We start from the raw sequence: 22,428 nt of genomic DNA on the forward strand, positions 1-22,428 counted from the left end.
CAGACAATGAAACTTTAATATCTACAAGTCTTAGTCATCATTGTGTAGTTTGATTAAATATGATTGTAAATTGTGTAAAAAAATCATTAAATAATTAAATAATAATTGTATTTAGAACCCCAGTAAGCAAGCCTAAGGTGACTGTGGCAAGGAACACAAAACTCCATAAAATGTTGGTTAATGGAGAAAAATAACCTTGGGAGAAACCAGGCTCACTGTGGTGGCCAGTTCCCCTCTGGCTAAACAGCATGAATATAATGCCAATATTAGTTATTTGTGTGCAGTGCAAGTCATGGTTTAAAATTTGTAAAAGTCCAGTGTTTAAACAAAGATGTTGTATGAACTGTAAGATTAATGTCTAATGTCTTTGGAGTCCATCCTGGATTAACTGCAGAAGTTCACATAGTTGCATTGTCCTTTGATAGTTGGCTGATGCATGCTTTTGTTGGCAATTAATTGATAGTCTATGTATTCCATTTCAAGAGTGTAGTCCATCAATAGACAAAGGTGATGCAGACAGAGATCAATGAGGTGCATCGCAGTTCAATTGGCAGGTCATTTTGGTGAGGTTCGGTGGGGTCCGTCCTAAGTCCAAATTTCAGGCAGTGGCATATGAAGTATCCGATGTCTTACAGTTGGAGTTGGCATCAGTTCATCCTCTGAAGTCCATCGTAAAAGACTGAAGTGATGTCTGGCTAGCACCGGCTGTAGTTTGTTGGCATCACTCAGCGACATGTAGCAGTGCAGTCTGACAACAAGCAGGAACGGAGCTGGATCTGGCCGGCTCTGGTAACCTCGGGATATGAATCCTGGGGTTGAGACAGGGAAACAAATAGAATAATATTAGCATAGATGCCATTCAATTTATTGCAGAGTTATAAATTATGAGAAATGTTTCTGTGTCCGGCAGACCTAACTAAAGCAGCCTAATTGTGAGTTGATGGATAAATTAGGTGTATGCCAGGCTAAATAGATGAGTCTTTAGTCTAGACTTAAACTGAGTGAGTGTGTCTGCATCCAGAACAGTGTTAAGGAGACTATTCCATAGTCAAGGAGCCAAATAGGAAAAGGATCTACCTCCTTTTGTGGATTTTGATATTCTAGGAACTATTAAAGAGCACCTGTTGTGGTTTTTCAAATATTACCTTTCATGTAGTGTGTTATAGCTGTTTGTGAATGTAAAAAAGTCTGCAAAGTTTCAAAAAATTCAAAAAAGTGCACGACAAATGGAAAGAAAGAGAAGAAAGAAAGAACCGATTCTGAACACCTGAAACGAGTTGTTAGTAATTCCAGACTTACTTCCTGTACTAACCTACGTAATTTGGTAACAAAAAACCCACCTCTGGTCTTCACAGGCTGCTTGCGAACAGCTCTGGCCCACCCTCAAACACTACACTAAGTGGTAGACCAATCACAACAGACTGGGACATCTGACCAATCAGAGCAGAGTAGGCTCTCTGAAAGGAGGAGTTTAGAATGAATCCTTTAGAACGTATCATTGAACGAGTCGTTTTTGACACTGGGAAAAAAAGGTAATGCTGCAATTTAAATTGAGCAAATTAAAGTGTTTTTTTGACCTTGGATGCATGTAAATCTATTGTATGAGACCTTTAAAACAAAATTAGGCACATTTAAAAACCATAATAGGTGCTCTTTAACAGGCCAGAATTTTGTGATCGTAATGAACGTGAAGGAATATAGCGGTTCAGAAGGTCACTTAAGTACTGTGGAGCTAGACCATTCAAAGCTGTGTATGTAGTAACTGAATTTTTAAATTAATACGAAATTTAACAGGTAGCCAATGTAACTATGATAGAATGGGGCTAATATGATCATAATTCTTGGTTCTAGTCAGCACTCTGGCAGCTGCATTTTGAACCAATTGAAGTTTATTAACTTGCAGTACATCCTCCCAGTAATGCATTACAATAATCTAGTCCTGAGGTCATGAATGCATGAATTCGTTTTTCGGCATCAGCAACAGAGAGCATGTGTCATAATTTAGCAATATTTCTGAGGTGGAAGAATGCTGTTCTACAAACATAGGAAATTTGATTTTCAAAGGACAGATTAGTATCAAATATAACACCAAATTCTTCGCTGTAGAAGACAACGTATCAGTACATCCATCGAGAGTCAAATTATATTTTAGTGGCTTATTTTTAGAGGTTTTTGGACCAATAATTAGTATCTCTGTTTTGTCGGAATTGAGTAGAAGGAAATTTCTGGCCATCCAATCTTTGATTTCATTGATACACTGTTAATTTGCAGAATTATGAAATTTCGTTGGGTTTAGAAGAAATATAAAGTTGGGTATCATCAGTATAACAGTGGAAACTTATTCCACAAATCCTGATAATATCTCCCAAGAGAAAAGCAGAGGCCCTAAAACTAATCCCTGTGGCACTCCATACTTAACTTTTGTTTGATTTTACAATTCCTCATTTACACATACAAAGTGGTAGCGGTCTGATATATAGGATCCTATTCAAGAGAATGTCGTGATCTATGGTGTCGAAGGCAGCACTAAGATCTAAAAAGAGAAATGCAGCCATGATCAGATGTTAAGAGCAAGTCATTTGTAACTCTGATATGTGCAGTCTCTTCATGACCTATGACAGCGAAGGATTGAAGTTGCTCGTGAGGAAATGTATGAGACACTGTTTTCTGAGGTGCAGTGACAGTTGATTGCATAATTTCAATTTTATTTCTGATGATTTCTATTTTATCAGTAAAGAAATTCATGAAGTCATTACTATTGTGCTGCGACAGAATATCTAGTTCAGTCGATGCTTTGTTCCTAACCACTTTAGCCACAGTACTGAATAAACACCTAGGATTGTTGTGGTTATTTTCTTTGCGTTTGCAATGTTTTGCTGACCTGGCAGCTTTTAGTGCCTGTCTGTAGCTACAGACACTATCCTTACATGCACTGTGAAATACCTCTAATTTTGTATTCTTCCACTTGCGCTCCATTTTCGAAACTGCTCTCTTGAGAGTACAAGTGTGATCATTGTACCATGGTGCAGGGCTTTTTTTCTTTAATTTTCTTTAATTGAAGGGTGGCGACACTTTCAAGAGTGCTAGAGAAGACTGTATTGTAAAGATTACTGTAAAGTAATCCCAAATCCATGTTCATGATATCCATTACAGATGAATGATGTTTTTAAAGACAGTGATGTCTGAGGGATCAGAGATCACATGTATTCAGAAGTGGTTTTCGTCTTGCCCTTTACGCACCGAGATTTGACCATATTCCTTGAATCTTTTAACTATATTGTGCACTGTAGAGGGTGCATTTCCCAAAATCCCTCCAATTTGTCTTTGGAGAACATTGTTCTCAAAGTGCTGGATTATTTGCTGAAGTATCTGTTGGCAAATTGACAAGTCTCGAATGATCCTTGCTCCTGAAGGACTAGGCTGTTTCTGGAGGCTCCTTTATATACGACACGATTGCCTCACCTGTTTAACATCTCCTGTTTCACATTGCCTTGTTATTTTAACTTGTCAAATTGTTATTAGTCTTAAATTGCCCCTGTCTCAACTTTTTTGTAGCATGCTGCAATCATCTGATTTGAAATTACTGAACATAAAAACAAACAATGAAATTCACAAGGTAAAACATCATATAATGCTTAGTTGTAGTGCTTTCAATATAGCAAAGGGTGAATATAATTTACAAATCACTCCTTTTTGTTTTCATTAGCATTTTTCTTACTGTCGCAAATTTTTCAGAATTGGGGTTGTGTGTGTGTGTGTGTGTGTGTGTGTGTGTGTGTGTGTGTATATATATATGTATATATATATATATATATATATATATATATATATATATATATAAAGAAATGTTCAGCAAAAAAAGAAACGTCCCTTTTTCAGGACACTGTATTTTAAAGTTAATTTAGTAAAAATCCAAATAACTTTACAGATCTTTATTGTAAAGGGTTTAAACAATGTTTTCCATGCTTGTTCAATGAACCATAAACAATTAATGAACATGCACCTGTGAAACGGTTGTTAAGACACTAACAGCTTACAGATGGTAGGCAATTAAAGTCACAGTTGAACGTGCCTTATGCATGCTGCATGGAGGCATGAGGACTGCAGATGTGCCCAGGGCAATAAATTGCAATGTCCATACTGTGAGACGCCTAAGACAGCACTACAGGGAGACAGGAAGGACAGCTGATCGTCCTCACAGTGGCAGACCACTTGTAACAACACCTGCACAGGATCAGTACATCCGAATATCACACCTGCAGGACAGGTACAGGATGGCAACAACAAATGCCCGAGTTAAACCAGGAGCACACAATTCATACTGCTTGTTCTGTGCCTGATTTCCTGCAAGACAGGAATGTCAGTGTTCTGCCATGGCCAGTGAAGAGCCCAGATCTCAATCCCATTGAGCAGGTCTGGGACCTGTTGGATCGGAGGGTGAGGGCTATGGCCATTCCCCCCAGAAATGTCTGGGAACTTGCAAGTGCCTTGGTGGAAGAGTGGGGTAACATCTCACAGCAAGAACTGGCAAATCTGGTGCAGTCCATGAGGAGGAGATGCACTGCAGTACTTAATGCAGCTGGTGACCACACCAGATACTGACTGTTATTTTTGATTTGGAAAAATAAAAAAAAAAAACCCTTTGTTCAGGGACACATTATTCCATTTCTGTTAGTCACATGTCTGTGAAACTTGTTCAGTTTATGTCTTAGTTGTTGAATCTTTTTATGTTCATATAAATATTTACACATGTTAAGTTTGCTGAAAATAAAAGCAGTTGAAAATGAGAGGACGTTTCTTTTTTTGCTGAGTTTATATATATATATATATATATATATATATATTCTTTTTTTATTCTAAACTGTGCATTATGACCAGTGTTTTTGTAGTATTTTTTTAACATGCACTGTGCCAGTTGTGTGGGTGGAGTGTGATCCCATGTCTTTTGGCTCTGCCAGGGCTTTGTCTGTGTAACTGTGATTGATTTGAGTTCAGCACCATGTACTGCCTAAATTTAACCTTCTCTGTTTAACCAAAGTCAATATGGCATCGTAATGCTATAATTTTCCTCCTACAAGCTAGCCACTGGTTTTTTCTGTTCTCATCATTCATCGATAATTGTGTGTATAATATGAGAGCAATGGTGTCTTAACTTTCTTTTTTTATAGCCAAATGGATTATTAAACTGCAAAAATAAAGCAGTTTCTTCCTTCACCATGCATTATTGTCGGTCCAGTCACAGTTCAACTGCTGTACCACGTTTTGAGCTGTGTGAAATGTTTCCTTGGCAGCATGGGTTATGAACAAGAAACATATTTATTGATAGATACTCATTGTTGTTTACAGCGTTGTTTTGTGCCATGATATTTTTTCACCTAACATAACGTTAAAGCATTCATACAGTATTTCCAATACCTTTTTTTTAATTATTATATGTTTAAGTGTGTGATAACTGATATGCTATATATATATATATATGCTTTTTGTTTTATATTTTATATATGCTTTTTGACACAAAAACAAATAATCAGGCAACAACAATATAAACATAACATACATTAGGAGTATGTTAATGTTGTTATTAACTGTCATTATATTCATGAAAAGTTGATTTGTAATCTAAAATAGTTGCAAATGTATTTTCATAAATATTTTCATGTCTAACTATTAAACATAAGTTACATAAGTAACTTACAGATGCAATCAAAATTATTCAGCCCCCCTGACCAGCAATACATTCTGGTGATGTGAATTAAAACACATCAACTAAAACCTCAGTAAACAGTCAAAGTAAGTTTTTAATACACATTTGAGTGATTTTGAGAACAAAGAGTTCAGTTTACCCAAATTTTGTAATTCTCTCCACAAATGTCATGTCAAAAATATTCAACCCCCAAAGTCAATCATTTGTGGAGCATCCTTTATCCTTAATAACAGCAAATAAATGTTTCAGGTAAGTGATATCAGGCTTCAGACACCTCTCTATTAGAATTCTTACACATTTCTCATGAGCAAAAGCTTCCAGCTCATTGACATTCTTTGGTTTCTGTGCTACCACTGCTTCCTTGAAATCCCAACAATGGTTTGCAATGGGATTTTAATGATGGACTGAAAAGGCCATTTAAGGACATTCCACGGCCTATCCCTGAACCAGATTTTGGACAACTTGGATGTATCCTTGGTGTTATTGTCTTGCTGGAAAGTCCAGTGATCACCGAGTTTCAATTTACACACTGAAGGCATTACATTTTTCATGGCAAAATGGCCTGATACCTGAAAGAATCCATGGTGTCAGTCACATAGTCAGGAATAGCCACTTCCTGCAGCCGCAAAACACCCCCAAAAACAGGACTGATCCACCTCCATGCTTGACTGTGTGGATGGTGTCGTTCTTGTCATCACCTTGTCATCTTACTCCAGACGTACTGCTGACCCATGGGTCTAAAACTCATTTTCAGTTTAGTGTCATACGTCTATAAAAACTTCTTCCAGGACTCCACAGGTCTTTCCTACTTCTTTCCTATTACTTCTTGCATATTCAAGTCAACATTTCCCTTGGTGAAGTTTTGCTTTCTTCCACACCCCAAGAAGGTTGCTGTAGTACCATATTTAAAAAATGTATGAATGGTGCTGCCAACTTTGTCTGTTGGAAATTGAAGTGCCTTGGAAATGTACTTGGAAAAACATGACTGCTTCTAAATATCGGTTAAACCGTTTAGTGGTCTATCTCTACCTGTGGTATCTCATATTTTATTCCTTGTACTTTGTAGGGCCCTGCCACTTGTGTAGCCTTCTCAAGGACTGGAGACTACTTTGCCTCTGGTGGTTCAGATGAACAGGTGATTGTATATTTTAATACACCGACATGAACTTGTACTCATGACTTTTATAGTTCTGCAGCTTTCAGTATGCTAAAATAGCTTGTTGAGGTATAAAATCTTGTCAGAATGGTGGCACCAAACAAAATTCTTTCAGTGTTTTAAGAATGTTTGAAGAATGTTTTTGTGGCTGTTGCAGGTGATGATGTGGAAGACGAACTTTGACAGTGTGGATTACAGTGACGTTTTGGAGCTGAAATACAATAATCCTGAGTGTCAGCCACTTAATCCAGACTCCAAAACATCTGTTCACAGCTCCAACACACGGCTCTCAGCACAGGTAAAGATAAGCCTTCTGTGATTATTAGATAATCATCTGATTGCAATTATTTGTGATCGTTTCGCTTTGGGTGTGGTGTTTGCTCAATCGCATTTTGAACACAAAGTACTCCACTTAATTTTGTCATTTGCTCAACCAAACAAACCTACTGTAACACAACAGCAAAAGAGGAGATAAGAGCTCCAGATTTGGAATGAAAAAACGAAGAATCAAGGATTAAAACAGACCACTTTAGAATGCTGCATGGGAGTGAAGAAATTAGGACAAAAATATGTCACTACTGCATAATAGTATTCTAATGTTAAAGGTGCTGTAAGTGATTTCAGCCGTTCCACTTCCACGAGACTGAGCCGTTGGATTAGCCACGCCCCCTCTTTCCAAAACCCCGAACTCCAAAGATAGCAAAATGAGCTTTATTGAGACAAATAGCACCCTCAACTGACAATTGTTATGAACAACATGGTATAAAAATGCATTACGCCTCAATAATTCACTGCAACTACAATACTATGAGAACGCGCAAAATGATTGATAGGCAGAAATCGTCATTGTCCACTGATCGCGGACATATTTTTGTTTGCTTTTTTACAGAGTCTAGAGTTGTCACAGAGACCAGTAACACATCTCAGGGCACTTATTTCATTAATATCTTTCAGGGAGTAGGAACGTTTTTTGCATACCTTTCCATGAAAAATCGCTTACAGCACCTTTAATGATGAAGTGTGTAATTTCTGCTCCACTGCGTAACCAAACGAATTGCAAAAAACAGTGACTGCTAATTTCTGCTCCACTGCGTAACCAAACGAATTGCAAAAAACAGTGACTGCTTTCATTGGGTTATTCTCTGTTTATGATGTCAAAATGTAAACAAGCATGCGCACAACACCTGTGCACATTGGATAAGCTGGTAAGAACGTCAGAATCAGTGTAATGGCCAAAAATCTACCTGTGTCGATTGGTTTATTCTGAAGCCGTTTATGGCTCTACCCCGATTAAGATAAGCTGTTTAAGGCATTTATATGACCACACACATTGTTTGCTTATTAAGCATAATCAGTATAAGAATGTGCATGTAAATACTAGGGGTGTGCAGCGAAGCCATTATCTGAGGAGGCAGGAACTGGCTGAATAGTAAACATAAACTTTAATGATATAAATGAACTTAAAACAACATAAAACATAAGGACACAGACACACATGCAATGCGGCCTCGTGTGTCTCTCTAACTGGTATCTCCGGCCCCCCTTTATCTTGCTCTCCCACTGATCAGCTGATTCAGCGCCGGCCATGCATCGTCATGGCCCGGCCATGCCCTCCTCCTCGTCACACTGTTCATATGACAAAATTATCTGGGTCTGTCTCTGTATTCGGATAAAACCTGGTGTGGGCGGGGCTTCAACCAGAAGTGCGTCAAAACTAAATGAAACGCCCATTTTTAAGTGTTGCTCCTACATATATAGTTTCTATTTATAAATTACGCCTTGTATATGCCTTTTCATAATAATAATAATTTTTATTTAAAAAATATTATTTTCTTCTTTTTTTTTTTCTTACCAGATGAAGCTGAATTTGTAGGCTACATTAACTGTGGAATATGTTGTGGTTTCTCCTGGTATTTCAGATATTTATATCGGCATGAAACAGAATTTTAGTTTGTCTGTGAATGTATAACAACATTATTCTTGAGGCAAGAGGTTTCAAGCTAAATTTGAGATGTCAAGCACACATTTTGCAGTAAATAATAAATACAAATTCAAAAATTAAAAGAAATTAAAATAAAATCAATATAGCCTACAAACAGGTGAAAGTCCCTTAAGTCTATCAGGAATTTTTACGATAGGACACCATTATTTATTTAAATAATAATAATAATAATGTTACATTTATATAGCGCCTTACCAGAGTTCAAGAACACAACATTTTCAAATTTAGCACAGTTTAAGAAGAAGAAAAGACAGCGCATGTGTTAACCAGTTAATTACCTTAATCGCTGATGTGAATATAAATGTGGTCAACTTTAAGAGATGGAAAGACAAGCTCCGACGTTAAATCACTTCAGGTCAGGAATTTAACATTGCGCTCGGGTTTAGGCTATAAATAAATATATGAGAATCACGTGTGAATTGTGTGACACATTAACATAGACATTTCAAGAAGTGGAAAGTGTACATGATGTCGTATCTTAGTCAATGTTACACTTGATAAGCTCCAGATGTGCACAATTAACAGAGACCACAAACGGAGTCAAGACCGTGGAAATCACAACGTGCACATTTTCATTTATAAGGTTTACACTTTAGAATTGGCTGCACAGATTCATAAATTCGTTGTCATTTTGGATATGTTTATTTAAAATGTTGCTTTATTCTTGTGCTTTTTGGATAATCAGTCAAACAAATATTTTTTATATTATTTGGATGAATCCGTTATTGGTTAAGTCATTATTCGCGCCTTTCCGAATAAGGTATTCGGCTTCGGGCACATCCCTAATAAACACTCTTAATAATAGGAGCTGTAAAATCCATTTCTTGTTGTAAACTGTGAAATAGATGTATCTTACAGAAAAATCGCATGATATTTTGTAATGTGTTTGTGCATTTGTTTTGAACAATCAGTTTTTTTGCACTAAGGAAATACAGACCTTTTTTATGAGGGACTGAAAAGATTTCTTATGCAACTATGACCACTAACTTGAAAAGGAAAGTTAAAGGTTACTTAGGCCAGATGGATGGACGGACAGACAGACAACGATTATTGAGAGTGGTTGCAGGGCAGTTGCTAGGGCATTCAGAAAAACGTGTACTGTAAGTCTGTGCCGAACTTGGTGAATGTTAAAATCAGAAGTTTTCAGTAGAAGTCTATGGAATTTTTGAGTGATTTGGACATCAGCAAGGGACAACTGTAAGTCTGATCAGTTGATAAAAATAAAGCCTACTAAAAGTCAGAATTGACTCAATTGTACTGAGTTTGCTGGATGTAGCTTCAAAGCTCTAGTAGGCTTTGTCAAGCCAACATAAAAAATGCTGTTGCTAAAGGCCGATTTCCTGCCTGCATCAGCCTCAGATATGTCACACCACTCCACACGGTCCAGCGACATCAAAATAAAGTTACTGTTTTTTGACCCGTCACGCTATCATGCTGTTGATAGACCAAAGACAAATCCCTGCATAATGGCAGTGTGCCCCACACTCCTAGCATCAGTGTGCAGTGAACAAATGGGCTCAGACTTCCTCAGAAAAGGATGCTCTGCTTGAGATGAATAGAGAGAAAAGGCCTGAGTGTAGAGTTTCTTATCATGCAGGAGTTTTGATAATGTTGAGTTTGTTCCATATTGACCTTCATCTTATTTAAACTCCTATTTATTTAAGTTCCTATACTGAGCTATTAGACAAGAAGACATGTGCTATGATCAAAGAGCAGCAGAATACAGTTGTATTCTTACAGTTGTAAGCCCATTCCAGACTTTTCACATATTTCATGAAATATTTTCTTTTATATTTTAGAAACTGAATTGACATAAAAATTCAAATGAGAGATTAATCTTTAATTTTATCCATGGTTTTTTCTCCATGTAAACTAATGAAAATATAAATACAAATTTTATGAAAACAGATTTTGGTGGGCTTAATGGGTACACTTACCCTACTTTAACAATCTAGTATTATCTAGTACATCTAGTACATTATTCTTTGTAGCCTCAGCCACTTCTTATATGAGCAGTAATTGTCTTGCAGACATAGATTGCTCTTCATAGGGTCTCATGTGTAGGTAATAGCTTCCAGATCACCAATGATTCACTATTTTTACCTGCTCCTTTGAAAATGGTGTTTCAAACAAGGCTGAGAAATGAAGAACACCATTATGGCGGTTAAATATCAAAAGCTATCATTATGTGTAGGTATTGTGGGAAGCACAGTTAGAAGCATCAGACTCTAGTGGAGTGGGTGAAGTGGAACCACATGTAAAGTTTTGGCTTTTTGTTTTGAATGCAGCAGTGTTCCTTACATCAACAAGGTCATATCCATGGTTCCTCACAGTTAGGCAAAAAAGCCTTAGATGCCTCTGAACACTCTATGGCTTCTAGTCCACCAGCATCTGTTTTTAACATTGATCAATGGCATCGAGCTTTTAAGTGATGCTGTAAATGGAAACCACTCTACTCACTTTCGTTTGATTCATGGCCATCTTGGTAATAATAGGCATAGTTGTAAAATATTTGACAGACACTTACCCTTTTTCCACTGTCATAGTGTTGGTGCCAAGTCTGGCTCGGTTCTGAAAGTTACCATAGACATTGACCATTGTTACCATTTCTGGGCCAGAAAAACCGGCTCCTCCGGGCCCTTCAAACCTGATCTTGAACAAGAGCTAGTGATGGTAGAAACATGCTAAAGTACATTTTTTGGGGTGTTAAAATATGTTCTCCAAACTAAAAGTAAGGCCTGTTTGTGTGCATGTCACTGCGTATGTCTTTTTTTTTTTTTTAAATGGGAGGGTAGTTTGCTCCATTATTTTTGTTGCTTCATAAGAACTTATATTTCAAAAGACTGTTGATAATTAAGCAATATCACACAAGCAGGAGTGCAGCTCTTAATCTCAGCATGGCTTTGATTCGGTCGTAGGCACAAGGCTGATGATATTCAGGTCAGCAGCATGATTGCAAGTGTGATATTGATTTTATACAAAGGTTCGACATACCACAAAATAATAGAGAAACTCATTCCAGAAGAAGCCAAAACATCAAGCTTTGTGTGTCACCAAGCCAGACAAAAACTTAAAAACAGGTCTGGAACAGTAAATGTGAATGCAATGGAGAGACAGAGATTTCCCCTCCCCACTCAAAGCTTTCTGGAATCACTGGGCTATAGCTCCATTCTGAGTTTTCAGTTTGCTGCTCTGTGCTAACTAGTGAGAGAAAACCCAGATCTCCTTGTAGAAACTCTGCAAAAGCACTTACACACTGACTTTTAAAATCCTGCTCCATGCTTCAGGCAAAATCATATAACTCCGCTCCTACTTGTGCAAGAAAACACAGACGCTATGATGTTCAGAAATCTTGCTTCACTTCCACTTTATACTGCTTTCATACTCTGGTCTGGAATTCTGGGAACACAGACAAGTTGAGTGATACAAACAGTGAAGTGTCCGAGTGCTGTTATACTAAATATTAGCTCTCTTGGAACATTGTTTGGCCAGTCAGATTCGAGGCTATGCAGCACCGTGCTGCTTACACGGGTAGTGTGAATGCTGAAACCTGATAAAGGGATAGTTTACCCGGAAATGATAATCACTCATCATTTGCTCTCCCTTATATCTCAAATGAGTTTGACTTTCTTCTTCCGCGAAACACAAACAAAGTTATTTTAATAGAGATAGGATGTCTGTTTGTCCATACAATGCAAATTAATGGTGACCAAATTTTCAAGCTCCACCTATCTCCATTTAATTATCTTTGTTTGTGTTTCGCAGAAGACAGGAAGTCATACGAGTTTGAGACAGCATAAAGGCGGTAGCACATCGGACGAGAAGCGCCATGCCACGTGCCACATGCTAGGACACGTATCAAACACGGGGCACGTCGATGCGGTTCAGGTTGCAGACAGTACACACAAAAGTTACCAAGGTTTTTCCCTTGTTCAAGAATGAAGAACGCTAAAGTAAATAATCTATGTCCTTTGATAATGATTTGGGTTGAATTTAACTGAAAATATGCGAGTTGCCCTCGGTGGCAGGGCAGAAATTTGAGCAGCCTCCGGAGTCGTAGCTGGGCGCCACCGACAGATGTCAAGTAGTGGCGGCGGTGTGTGTACCTTCAGTGAAAACAGTGGTTTCGAGTTTTAGAATGCGCCATGTCGTCCACCAGACGACCATGTCTGGTTTGCGACCCCCTTAAGTGTGAGTAGACGATGAGAGAATTATCATTTTTGGGTGAACTATTCCTTCAATATGGATGCCAAAATGGGTGCAGTGTGAAACAGGCCTAAGACTCATAAACAAAGACTGTGGTGTACAGTGTTACTCCCTAAGCTACCACAACAAACATTGTGGTAGCTTAGGGAGTAACATTGTCATTTATGTTATCATTAATGGAATAGTTCACCCAAAAATCAAAGTTCTGTGATCATTTACTCACCCTCACGTCATTCTTGTATAACTTTCTTTCTCCTGTGGAACACAAAAGGAAATACTTAAATTAATGTCTCGTTGTCTGAATTCAATAAAAAGGCAGCCTAATAAATGCTTAATAAAGCACCCCAAAGTGTCTTAAAAGCAATGATTTATAATACAAAACTGGATTGCTGACACAACTGTATACAGCCATCAGGAGGTGAAGCCACTTGAAGTGTTCGAACGGACATGTTGGTATTCTCTATTCACCATAGGGCCGCAATGACTGACAGGCAATACCGCCACATTTTCACCTTCTCTGACCTCAAGATAATACTGTGGCATACTTTTTAAATGGCCTTAAATGCTCATGATTTGGCTTTGTTGTCATGTTGACATATTGCTCTCTATAGTCATGTCACATTCTGCATGTGTATTTGCCATTTAAAAACTATTTACATTTAGTGGATCAGATTTCATTTTACAATAACCATCTTTGCATGGCTTCTCTCTCTGCGCGCCCACTGTGTATGTATGGGGAGGGGGAACGAGAGAGAACGCACTCTCTCAGGCAAGTGACCATTTTACATTTGCAATACATATGTCTGAAAATGTCTGTTTGTATCCTAATTTTCAGTGGACTTGTTTGGATTTAGGTGCCTCATCTGCCAGCTGATCTGTCTGTGACTGAAATTGGTTAGAGCTACTGTCTCTAATAATGATGAGCATAACTCGCTCTGGTTTTCAAGAAACAGGAAAAATTCCAGACTCTAAAAATTACAGGATATGCGTAGAAAGTTTACATTGTAAGAATTTACAGGCAGATTTCAGATAAAGTATGACTGCTACATTGATAACATCAAACTTCATTGGTTCGTGCGTGTCTTATGACCAAATGTCATTTTGCAACCTCACTGGTCCTTGACATGACGTCATGACGCACAAATCACATGAACTGCTCTTATGACACTTTTGGTTTATGCTTTATTAAATGTTAACGGAGTTTCCATGTACTGCCATTATATTAAATTATCTAAAAGGAAATAAATTATTTCCTTTTGTGTTCTACAAAAGAAAGTCATATGGGTTTGCAACAACATGAGGGGAGTAAATGATGACAAAATTTTAATTTTTAGGTGAACTATTCCTTTTGGAAAGTCTGCAGTTCCACCAAACGAGCACCGGCTGTGCACTGCCACCAGCTCTGTTTCAGGTATCTGTTGTCATCACAGTGGTGCTTAAGACATCATGCAACCTGATGACATTGATTTGATCTTTTTTCAGTCTTTAAAAAATGTGTCTTTATTTAGAGTCAGAATACTTTGCAGATTAGTCTGTTTATTCTGGAATTAATTTTACTCTTGTTCACTTTATAAGTAATCGGCGACCAAAAGAAATGTTACTTGAACATAGGTCGCAAGACATGCTGTCTTAACCTGTAATTGCATTTGCGGGATATAGTTTACACAACTGTGTTTTACTGAGTGCTTTTCTACCTTCCTGCTAATCATGAGCGTAGCTTAGCATGGGTTTTTAGACTAGCATGTTTTGTTATGCATAATTTCATTTAAGGGCTGCTGAAAGGACAGCCTTTTCTCAACACTAGGCTTTGTGAAGAGTCTTTAAAACCATCAGGCTGTGTGTTCTGTAAATGTCAAACTCAAATACACTGTAATTCACAGAAGTGCTTTCTCCAGGGCTTATTAATGGCCTTTGATGGACTCATTATATTTGTCAGATGTAATTAGAAGAACCTTAAAACTGGACATGTCTTCACAAAAGTTCTGTACCCATTTCCTGAAAATGTTAAATAGTGTTCATTGTCTGTCTCTTCATTGAAAACCAGTTGAATTCTGTGTCTGGAACATGGTCCTGAATTAGTCAAAGTTCTTTAGGTAGATAACTGTCTGTACTTTGTGTTCTCAATAAGGACCCATTATGGATGTCTTATCGTCCTTTCTAGGAGCTTTAAAAAAAATGTATTTATTCATTTTGTTAACATACTAAATAGCACCTAAATGGTATGCAAAATTATTTTGTGGATATCAAATCATATTTCATTGAAGATATCAAAGGTGACTGATTCTGCACTATTTCCAGTGGATTTTCGAATTTCTGCTAATAATTAAAAAAAAAAAAAAACTTTGCGCTGCAGAAGTTTGTGATGGTTATTTTTTTCAACTTTCATTTTTAGAAAAAGAGCAACGCATGAGAGTTAAGTTATATCGTATTTTTAAGGTAAGAAATGCTTATTTAAACATGTAAATAAGTCTGTGGTATCACAATTTTATGAAATGGTAGTATGTACTAATAATGTCTTACTACTACTACTACTCATCCTTTCCCATCACAGCAAAGTACTTTGTTTCAGTGCAGGTTAGGGTTAAGAACTATGTGAATTGTGTTTTAGCAATGGTCTTCACAGGAATTAAATTTTTATCTTAAGGGTGGTTTCACAGGCCATGTTCTTGTGCCCATCTGCTCTGTTTTTAATTGTTGCTTTATATAAACATCCACTAGATGGACATTTTTGACCATAGGGATGTGTCTTGTGCGATAAGTGCCACGTTTTTAAGAAGCTCCATTCCTCTGTGCTGCCTCTGGCTGCAAGAATGTGTCCTGTGTAAACGGAGATGTGAGATGTCACTGTTGTGGTGAACAGCATCCCTGCCTTGGCCTCTGTTGAAGGATTCCAACAAAAGAATGAACGCCAGAAGTTTAACAAAATTTCTAAATGTGTCAGTGAGGGATCATGTGTGTTTGCCACATTTCAACGTGGATTGCTTGTGAACCAGTTATATGATGTATGTTGTTGGATGTGTGTTATGTGTTAACACTGAAATATAGTTTTGTGGTTGCGGAGCTGGTTTATTCAGATTGATTTTCAAACTTGAACTGCTGCATTCGAGGGGTCGCACCGGTTACCATTCAGACGTCACATGAATTGCGAATGCATAAAGGCTTATTTGCTACAAAAAGATGTTTGCAAATCATAACAGTGGTTGTTTACAATAAAGTCTTAAAGAAGAAGCAGTGCCAAAACTGAGCGTGTCAGTCAGAGGATCAGAGACACTGGACAGGGCAGTCTCATGATATAGATGTCACTGTAGCATCTTTCTGCCTGCATCATGTAAACAACTTTGTCATTCCATACTCACCTCAGTTTGGAAAAGTCCGCAGGTACATGTAGTCAGAATAATTTTATTTACATTACACTATAATGTTGATATTTTTAAACCCCTAACCCCACCCTTGTGACTAAGTCTAACCAATAATAACAATATAACCACACAAAAAATGTTAAAAGATATAACAAGCAGATGCAAGATGTACAATCACAATAATTTATTCAAAAAATTACCAAAACTCATTATGAATGTATTCCACAACTCATGCTGCATTAAAAGTTCTCCAAAGATACACGATAGCTCTGTGTGAAGAACAGAGTGAAACTCAAGGTTGTTATCAATGAAAATCTTCCTCTCTGTGAAGGCATCTCATTAATGTGTGTCGGGTCACTTATACGGTAGCAGTCACATTCACAAATGTACACAGAACTAGCGGGAACCCAATGTGCCTGTAGCTTTCTCTATATCTGTTCGATCAAGTGATAGAAAGACTACATTCTCAAGACGTATGGCAAACCTATCTAATCTGTTGCCTATTAAACATCAATCAGACATTGCTGTGGGGCCAAAAACAGATACTGTGAAGTTAGCACTTTTAGACATCTGCTCACTTAAGAACAAATTATTTTGAGTCAATGACTTCATCACAAACAACCTGGATTTTATGTTTTTAAATGAAACTTGGTTGGATAACAGCTGTAGTACAACAGTTCTCAATGAATCAGCCCCTCCAAAGTTTACTTTTATGAGTGTCTGCAGAGCTGTTAGGAGAGGTGGAGGATTAGCTGCGATAGTTAAAGATGTCTTTCAATGCAAGCAAGTGTCACTTGGTGATAACTTGACCTTTGAATATCTAAATATTGTACTAAAAGGTGCTCCACACATTCTGTTTATAATTATTTACAGGCCTCCTAAATACTCTCCAGCCTTTGTTGATGATTTTACAGAACTGTTATCAGCAACGTCCTCTGAATTGGACTGTTTTGTTATTGCTGGGGATTTCAACATTCATATACTGTAGATCAAGGTATAGAAAGCAGAACGAATGTGGCGGAAAACAAAACTTGAAGTCCATTATCATATCTATAAAGACAGCCTTCATGCTTTCAATATGGAACTAGGCACAGCTAGGCAGACCTTCTCAAACATAAACTGAAATAAACAACACCCGTACTCTCTTACTGTAGAGTGAAAAACTAACCCCCCAACACAAGTTCCCTGTGAAATGCTCTCTGACAGCAAATGCAACGAATTTGCATCATTTTTCATGAAGATCAATGATATTAGAATGGCAATCAGCTCGTCCTCGTGTTGCGCTGAGGTTGGACAGCACCCACCACAAAAACATTAGTCACTTTGTCGGATTTTGAGGCAATAGATGGCAAAAAACTGGAAGAAATAGTACAGCATCTAAAAACATAGACCTGATGTCTTGACACACATCTACATCATTTTTCAAAAACGGTTAACGTTTAACTGTTTAGAAAAAGATCTGTTTGAAATAGTCAATGCCTCACTCCTTTCAGGCACGTTTCCGAAGTCCCTGCCCCTTAAAAAAAAAAAAAGGATAATCTGGATAAGTTTTTATTAAACAACAACAACTACCAAACTCAAATCTTCCTTTCATAGGCAAGATAATTGAAAAGGTTGTTTTCAATCAGCTGAACAAATTCTTAAAATCAAATGGCTACTTAGACAATTTCCAGTCTGGTTTCTGACCACATCACAGCACAGAGACGGCGATTATAAAAAATGCTTAAAGAAATTCTGCTAAATACTGATTCAGGCAAAATATCAGTGCTGGTATTACTAGATCTCATTGCTGCCTTTGACACTGTTGACCACAACATTCTCCTAGACAGAGTGGAGAACTGGGTTGGGCTCTCTGCAACGGTACTCAGCTGTTTCAGGTCATATCTTGAAGGGAGGGGCTACTATGTGAACATAGGGAACTATGAATCTGAGTGGACATCCACGATGTGTGGAGTCCCACAAGGCTCAATTCTTGCACCGCTACTGTTCAAAATATATATGCTCCCACTAGGCCAAATAATGAAAAAGAACCACACTGCGTACCATAGCTACGCAGACGACACCAAGATTTACCAGGCCCTATCGCTAAATGACTACAGCCCTATAGATTCTCTGTGCCTGTGCATTGATGAAATTAACAGTTGGATGTGCAGAAACTTCCTTCAGTTAAACAATGACAAGACAGAGGTCATTGTATTTGGCAACAAAGACGAAATCCCCAAGGTGAACACATACCCTGACTTCAAGGGTCTAAAGACAAAGAATATAGCAAGGAATCTTGGTGTCATTGTGGAGTCAAACCTTAGTTTCAGTAGTCACATCAAATCAATAACTAAATCAGCCTACTATAATCTAAAAAATACAGTGAGAATTAGATGTTTTGTATCCAGTCAAGACTTAGAGAATCTTGTTCATACGTTCATCACCAGTAAGGTGGATTACTGCAATGGACTTTGCCATACGCCTTCCCAAAAAGACCATTAGACAGCTACAGCTCATTCAAAATGCTGCTGCCAGGATTCTTACCCGAACCACAAAATCTGAGCATATTTCTCCAGTCCTCAAGTCTTTACACTGGCTTCCAGTTACATTTAGAATTGATTTTAAAGTACTATTACTCATTTATAAATCACTCAATGGCCTAGGACCTAAATTCATTGCAGATATGCTTGTTGAATATAAACCTATCAGACCTCTCAAGTCATTAGGATCAAGTCAGTTAGAAATACCAAGGGTTCACTCAAAACAAGGTGAGACAACATTTAGCTATTATGCCACCCGCAGCTGGAACCGTCTTCCAGAAGAGGTCAAGTGTGCTCCAACAGTAGCCACATTCAAATCCAGACTTGAAAACACATGTTTAACTGTGCATTTTCTCACTGAGCACTGTGCTGCACTTACTGATTGCACTGCATCATTATTTCTCTATTCTTTTTATTTTTTATTAATTTTAATAATATATTTTTTTAATTATTATTTAACTTATTACTTTTTAATTCTTATTTCTTGTTCTTAATTGATTTTATTTGTATCTTTAATTTTTTGTAAATAATTTTTATATAAAGCACTTTGCCAGTTGTGTATGAAAAGTGCTATATAAATAAACTTGCCTTGCCTAAGGGATAGTTCACCCAAAAATGAAAATTCTCTCATCATTTACTCACCCTCATGCCATCCCAAATGTGTATGACTCTTCTGCAGAACACACACACACACGTTGGTGCAACTATCGTTATGAGGACTCTCCATAGACATAATGATTTTTATTCTGTATGAACTATAGATTCTATCCCCTAAACCTAACCCTCACAAAAAACTTTCTGCATTTTTACATTTTTAATAAAACATCATTATGTTATTTAAGCAATTTAAATTATGGGGACACTAGAAATGTCCTCATAAACCACATTTATAGCATAATACCCTTGTAATTACCAGTTTGTAACCTAAAAAAAAGTCCTCACAAACCACTTAAACCTGCCCCCACACACACACACACACACAAATTTTTTAGAAGAATATCTCGGCTCTGTAGGTCCATATAATGCAAGTGAATGGTGATCAGGCCTTTGAAGCCCCAAAAAGGAGATAAAGTCAGCATAAAAGTAATCCATCAGACTCCAGTGGTTTAATCAATGTCTTCTGAAGTGTCCAGTTAGTTTTGAGTGAGAACAGACCAAAATATAACTCCTTTTTCACTGTACATCTTGCCAGTCTCTAGGTACAATCATGATTTCAAGCTTGATTATACTTCCTAGTTCTTGACGCACGCGCAGAGCACTAGATGCCGCTATAGGAAGTGTAATCAAGCTTGAAATCATGATCGCCAAGAAGACTGCTGTCAAGATGTACAGTGAAAAAGGAGTTACATTTTGGTCTGTTCTCACCCATTATGCAGCATAAAATTGATACCGAAAGGTCTTAAGACTTCACATGGACTCGTGACAAAAGACTTGACTTGACGCTGTACACACCTGTAATTCATGTTAACTTTTAACCAACAACCTAGAGATTATTGGGTAAAAGCTTAAATTCAAAGGCACCAAACACTGGACATCCAGAAATTCACAGTTTTGTACCTCTAATATATATATATATATATACAGGTGCATCTCAATAAATTAGAATGTCGTGGAAAAGTTCATTTATTTCAGTAATTCAACTCAAATTGTGAAACTCGTGTATTAAATAAATTCAATGCCCACAGACTGAAGTAGTTTAAGTCTTTGGTTCTTTTAATTGTGATGATTTTGGCTCACATTTAACAAAAACCCACCAATTCACTATCTCAAAAAATTAGAATATGGTGACATGCCAATCAGCTAATCAACTCAAAACACCTGCAAAGGTTTCCTGAGCCTTCAAAATGGTCTCTCAGTTTGGTTCACTAGGCTACACAATGATGGGGAAGACTGCTGATCTGACAGTTGTCCAGAAGACAATCATTGACACCCTTCACAAGGAGGGTAAGCCACAAACATTCATTGCCAAAGAAGCTGGCTGTTCACAGAGTGCTGTATCCAAGCATGTTAACAGAAAGTTGAGTGGAAGGAAAAAGTGTGGAAGAAAAAGATGCACAACCAACCGAGAGAACCTCAGCCTTATGATTGTCAAGCAAAATCGATTCAAGAATTTGGGTGAACTTCACAAGGAATGGACTGAGGCTGGGGTCAAGGCATCAAGAGCCACCACACACAGACATGTCAAGGAATTTGGCTACAGTTGTCGTATTCCTCTTGTTAAGCCACTCCTGAACCACAGACAACGTCAGAGGCGTCTTACCTGGGCTAAGGAGAAGAAGAACTGGACTGTTGCCCAGTCGTCCAAAGTCCTCTTTTCAGATGAGAGCAAGTTTTGTATTTCATTTGGAAACCAAGGTCCTAGAGTCTGGAGGAAGGGTGGAGAAGCTCATAGCCCAAGTTGCTTGAAGTCCAGTGTTAAGTTTCCACAGTCTGTGATGATTTGGGGTGTTGGTGTGCTTGACTGGCCAGCAAACTCACCAGACCTGAACCCCATAGAGAATCTATGGGGTATTGTCAAGAGGAAAATGAGAATCAAGAGACCAAAAAATGCAGATGAGCTGAAGGCCACTGTCAAAGAAACCTGGGCTTCCATACCACCTCAGCAGTGCCACAAACTGATCACCTCCATGCCACGCCGAATTGAGGCAGTAATTAAAACAAAAGGAGCCCCTACCAAGTATTGAGTACATATACAGTAAATGAACATACTTTCCAGAAGGCCAACAATTCACTAAAAATGTTTTTTTTATTGGTCTTATGATGTATTCTAATTTTTTGAGAGAGTGAATTGGTGGGTTTTTGTTAAATGTGAGCCAAAATCATCACAATTAAAAGAACCAAAGACTTAAGCTACTTCAGTCTGTGTGCATTGAATTTATTTAATACACGAGTTTCACAATTTGAGTTGAATTACTGAAATAAATGAACTTTTCCACGACATTCTAATTTATTGAGATGCACCTGTGTGTGTATATGTGTATGTGTATATATATATATATATATATATATATATATATATATATATATATATATATATATATATATATATATATATATATATATATATATATATAAATATTATTTTATTTATTTTTTTATATATATTTTAAAGTGAAACAATCTCACTTTTTCTCTGGAAGACTTTACTGAGCATTTGCTGAATCAGTGTCATCACTCTGTAATAAAACAAATATGTAATGTGTTACAACTGTGTTCTCCCCTACTATACATCTCTAATAGTACATAATGGCCACCCAGTCCAGCACATGCATGTTCTTTTATGCACCATTTGTCATATACAGTATGCTTGGCAAGTCATCACAGCTGGTGCTCTTTCAGCATCTGTGTGTGTATCATGCAGGTTGTTTTAAATGAGATTATGTAAAAGAGGGGTTATAGGAAGTCGGGACATTGGTGAAGTGATCAGATCAGTGTGTTGATATTACATTTTCACACACACACTCTGTGTAATCTCTCCT

General features: G+C 37.5%; 1 protein-coding gene across 5 annotated transcripts in view; it reads left to right on the forward strand.

Moving 5' to 3' along the window:
• Positions 1-22,428, forward strand: part of LOC127425954 (POC1 centriolar protein homolog A-like) — a 127,157-nt gene that overhangs the window by 31,585 nt on the left and 73,144 nt on the right. For 3 of the 5 annotated variants that reach the window (XM_051672329.1, XM_051672325.1, XM_051672328.1), the window contains exons 8-9: positions 6,771-6,839; positions 7,018-7,158. In XM_051672329.1, coding sequence (XP_051528289.1) covers positions 6,771-6,839; positions 7,018-7,158 — 210 coding nt within the window. Of the gene's footprint in view, positions 1-6,770; positions 6,840-7,017; positions 7,159-14,402; positions 15,226-15,460; positions 15,505-22,428 lie in introns of those variants that run through there. The other 2 variants (XM_051672327.1, XM_051672326.1) reach the window with 2 other exon arrangements.

This window comes from Myxocyprinus asiaticus, chromosome 35, assembly GCF_019703515.2.
Source record: "Myxocyprinus asiaticus isolate MX2 ecotype Aquarium Trade chromosome 35, UBuf_Myxa_2, whole genome shotgun sequence".
Taxonomy (NCBI): domain Eukaryota; kingdom Metazoa; phylum Chordata; class Actinopteri; order Cypriniformes; family Catostomidae; genus Myxocyprinus; species Myxocyprinus asiaticus.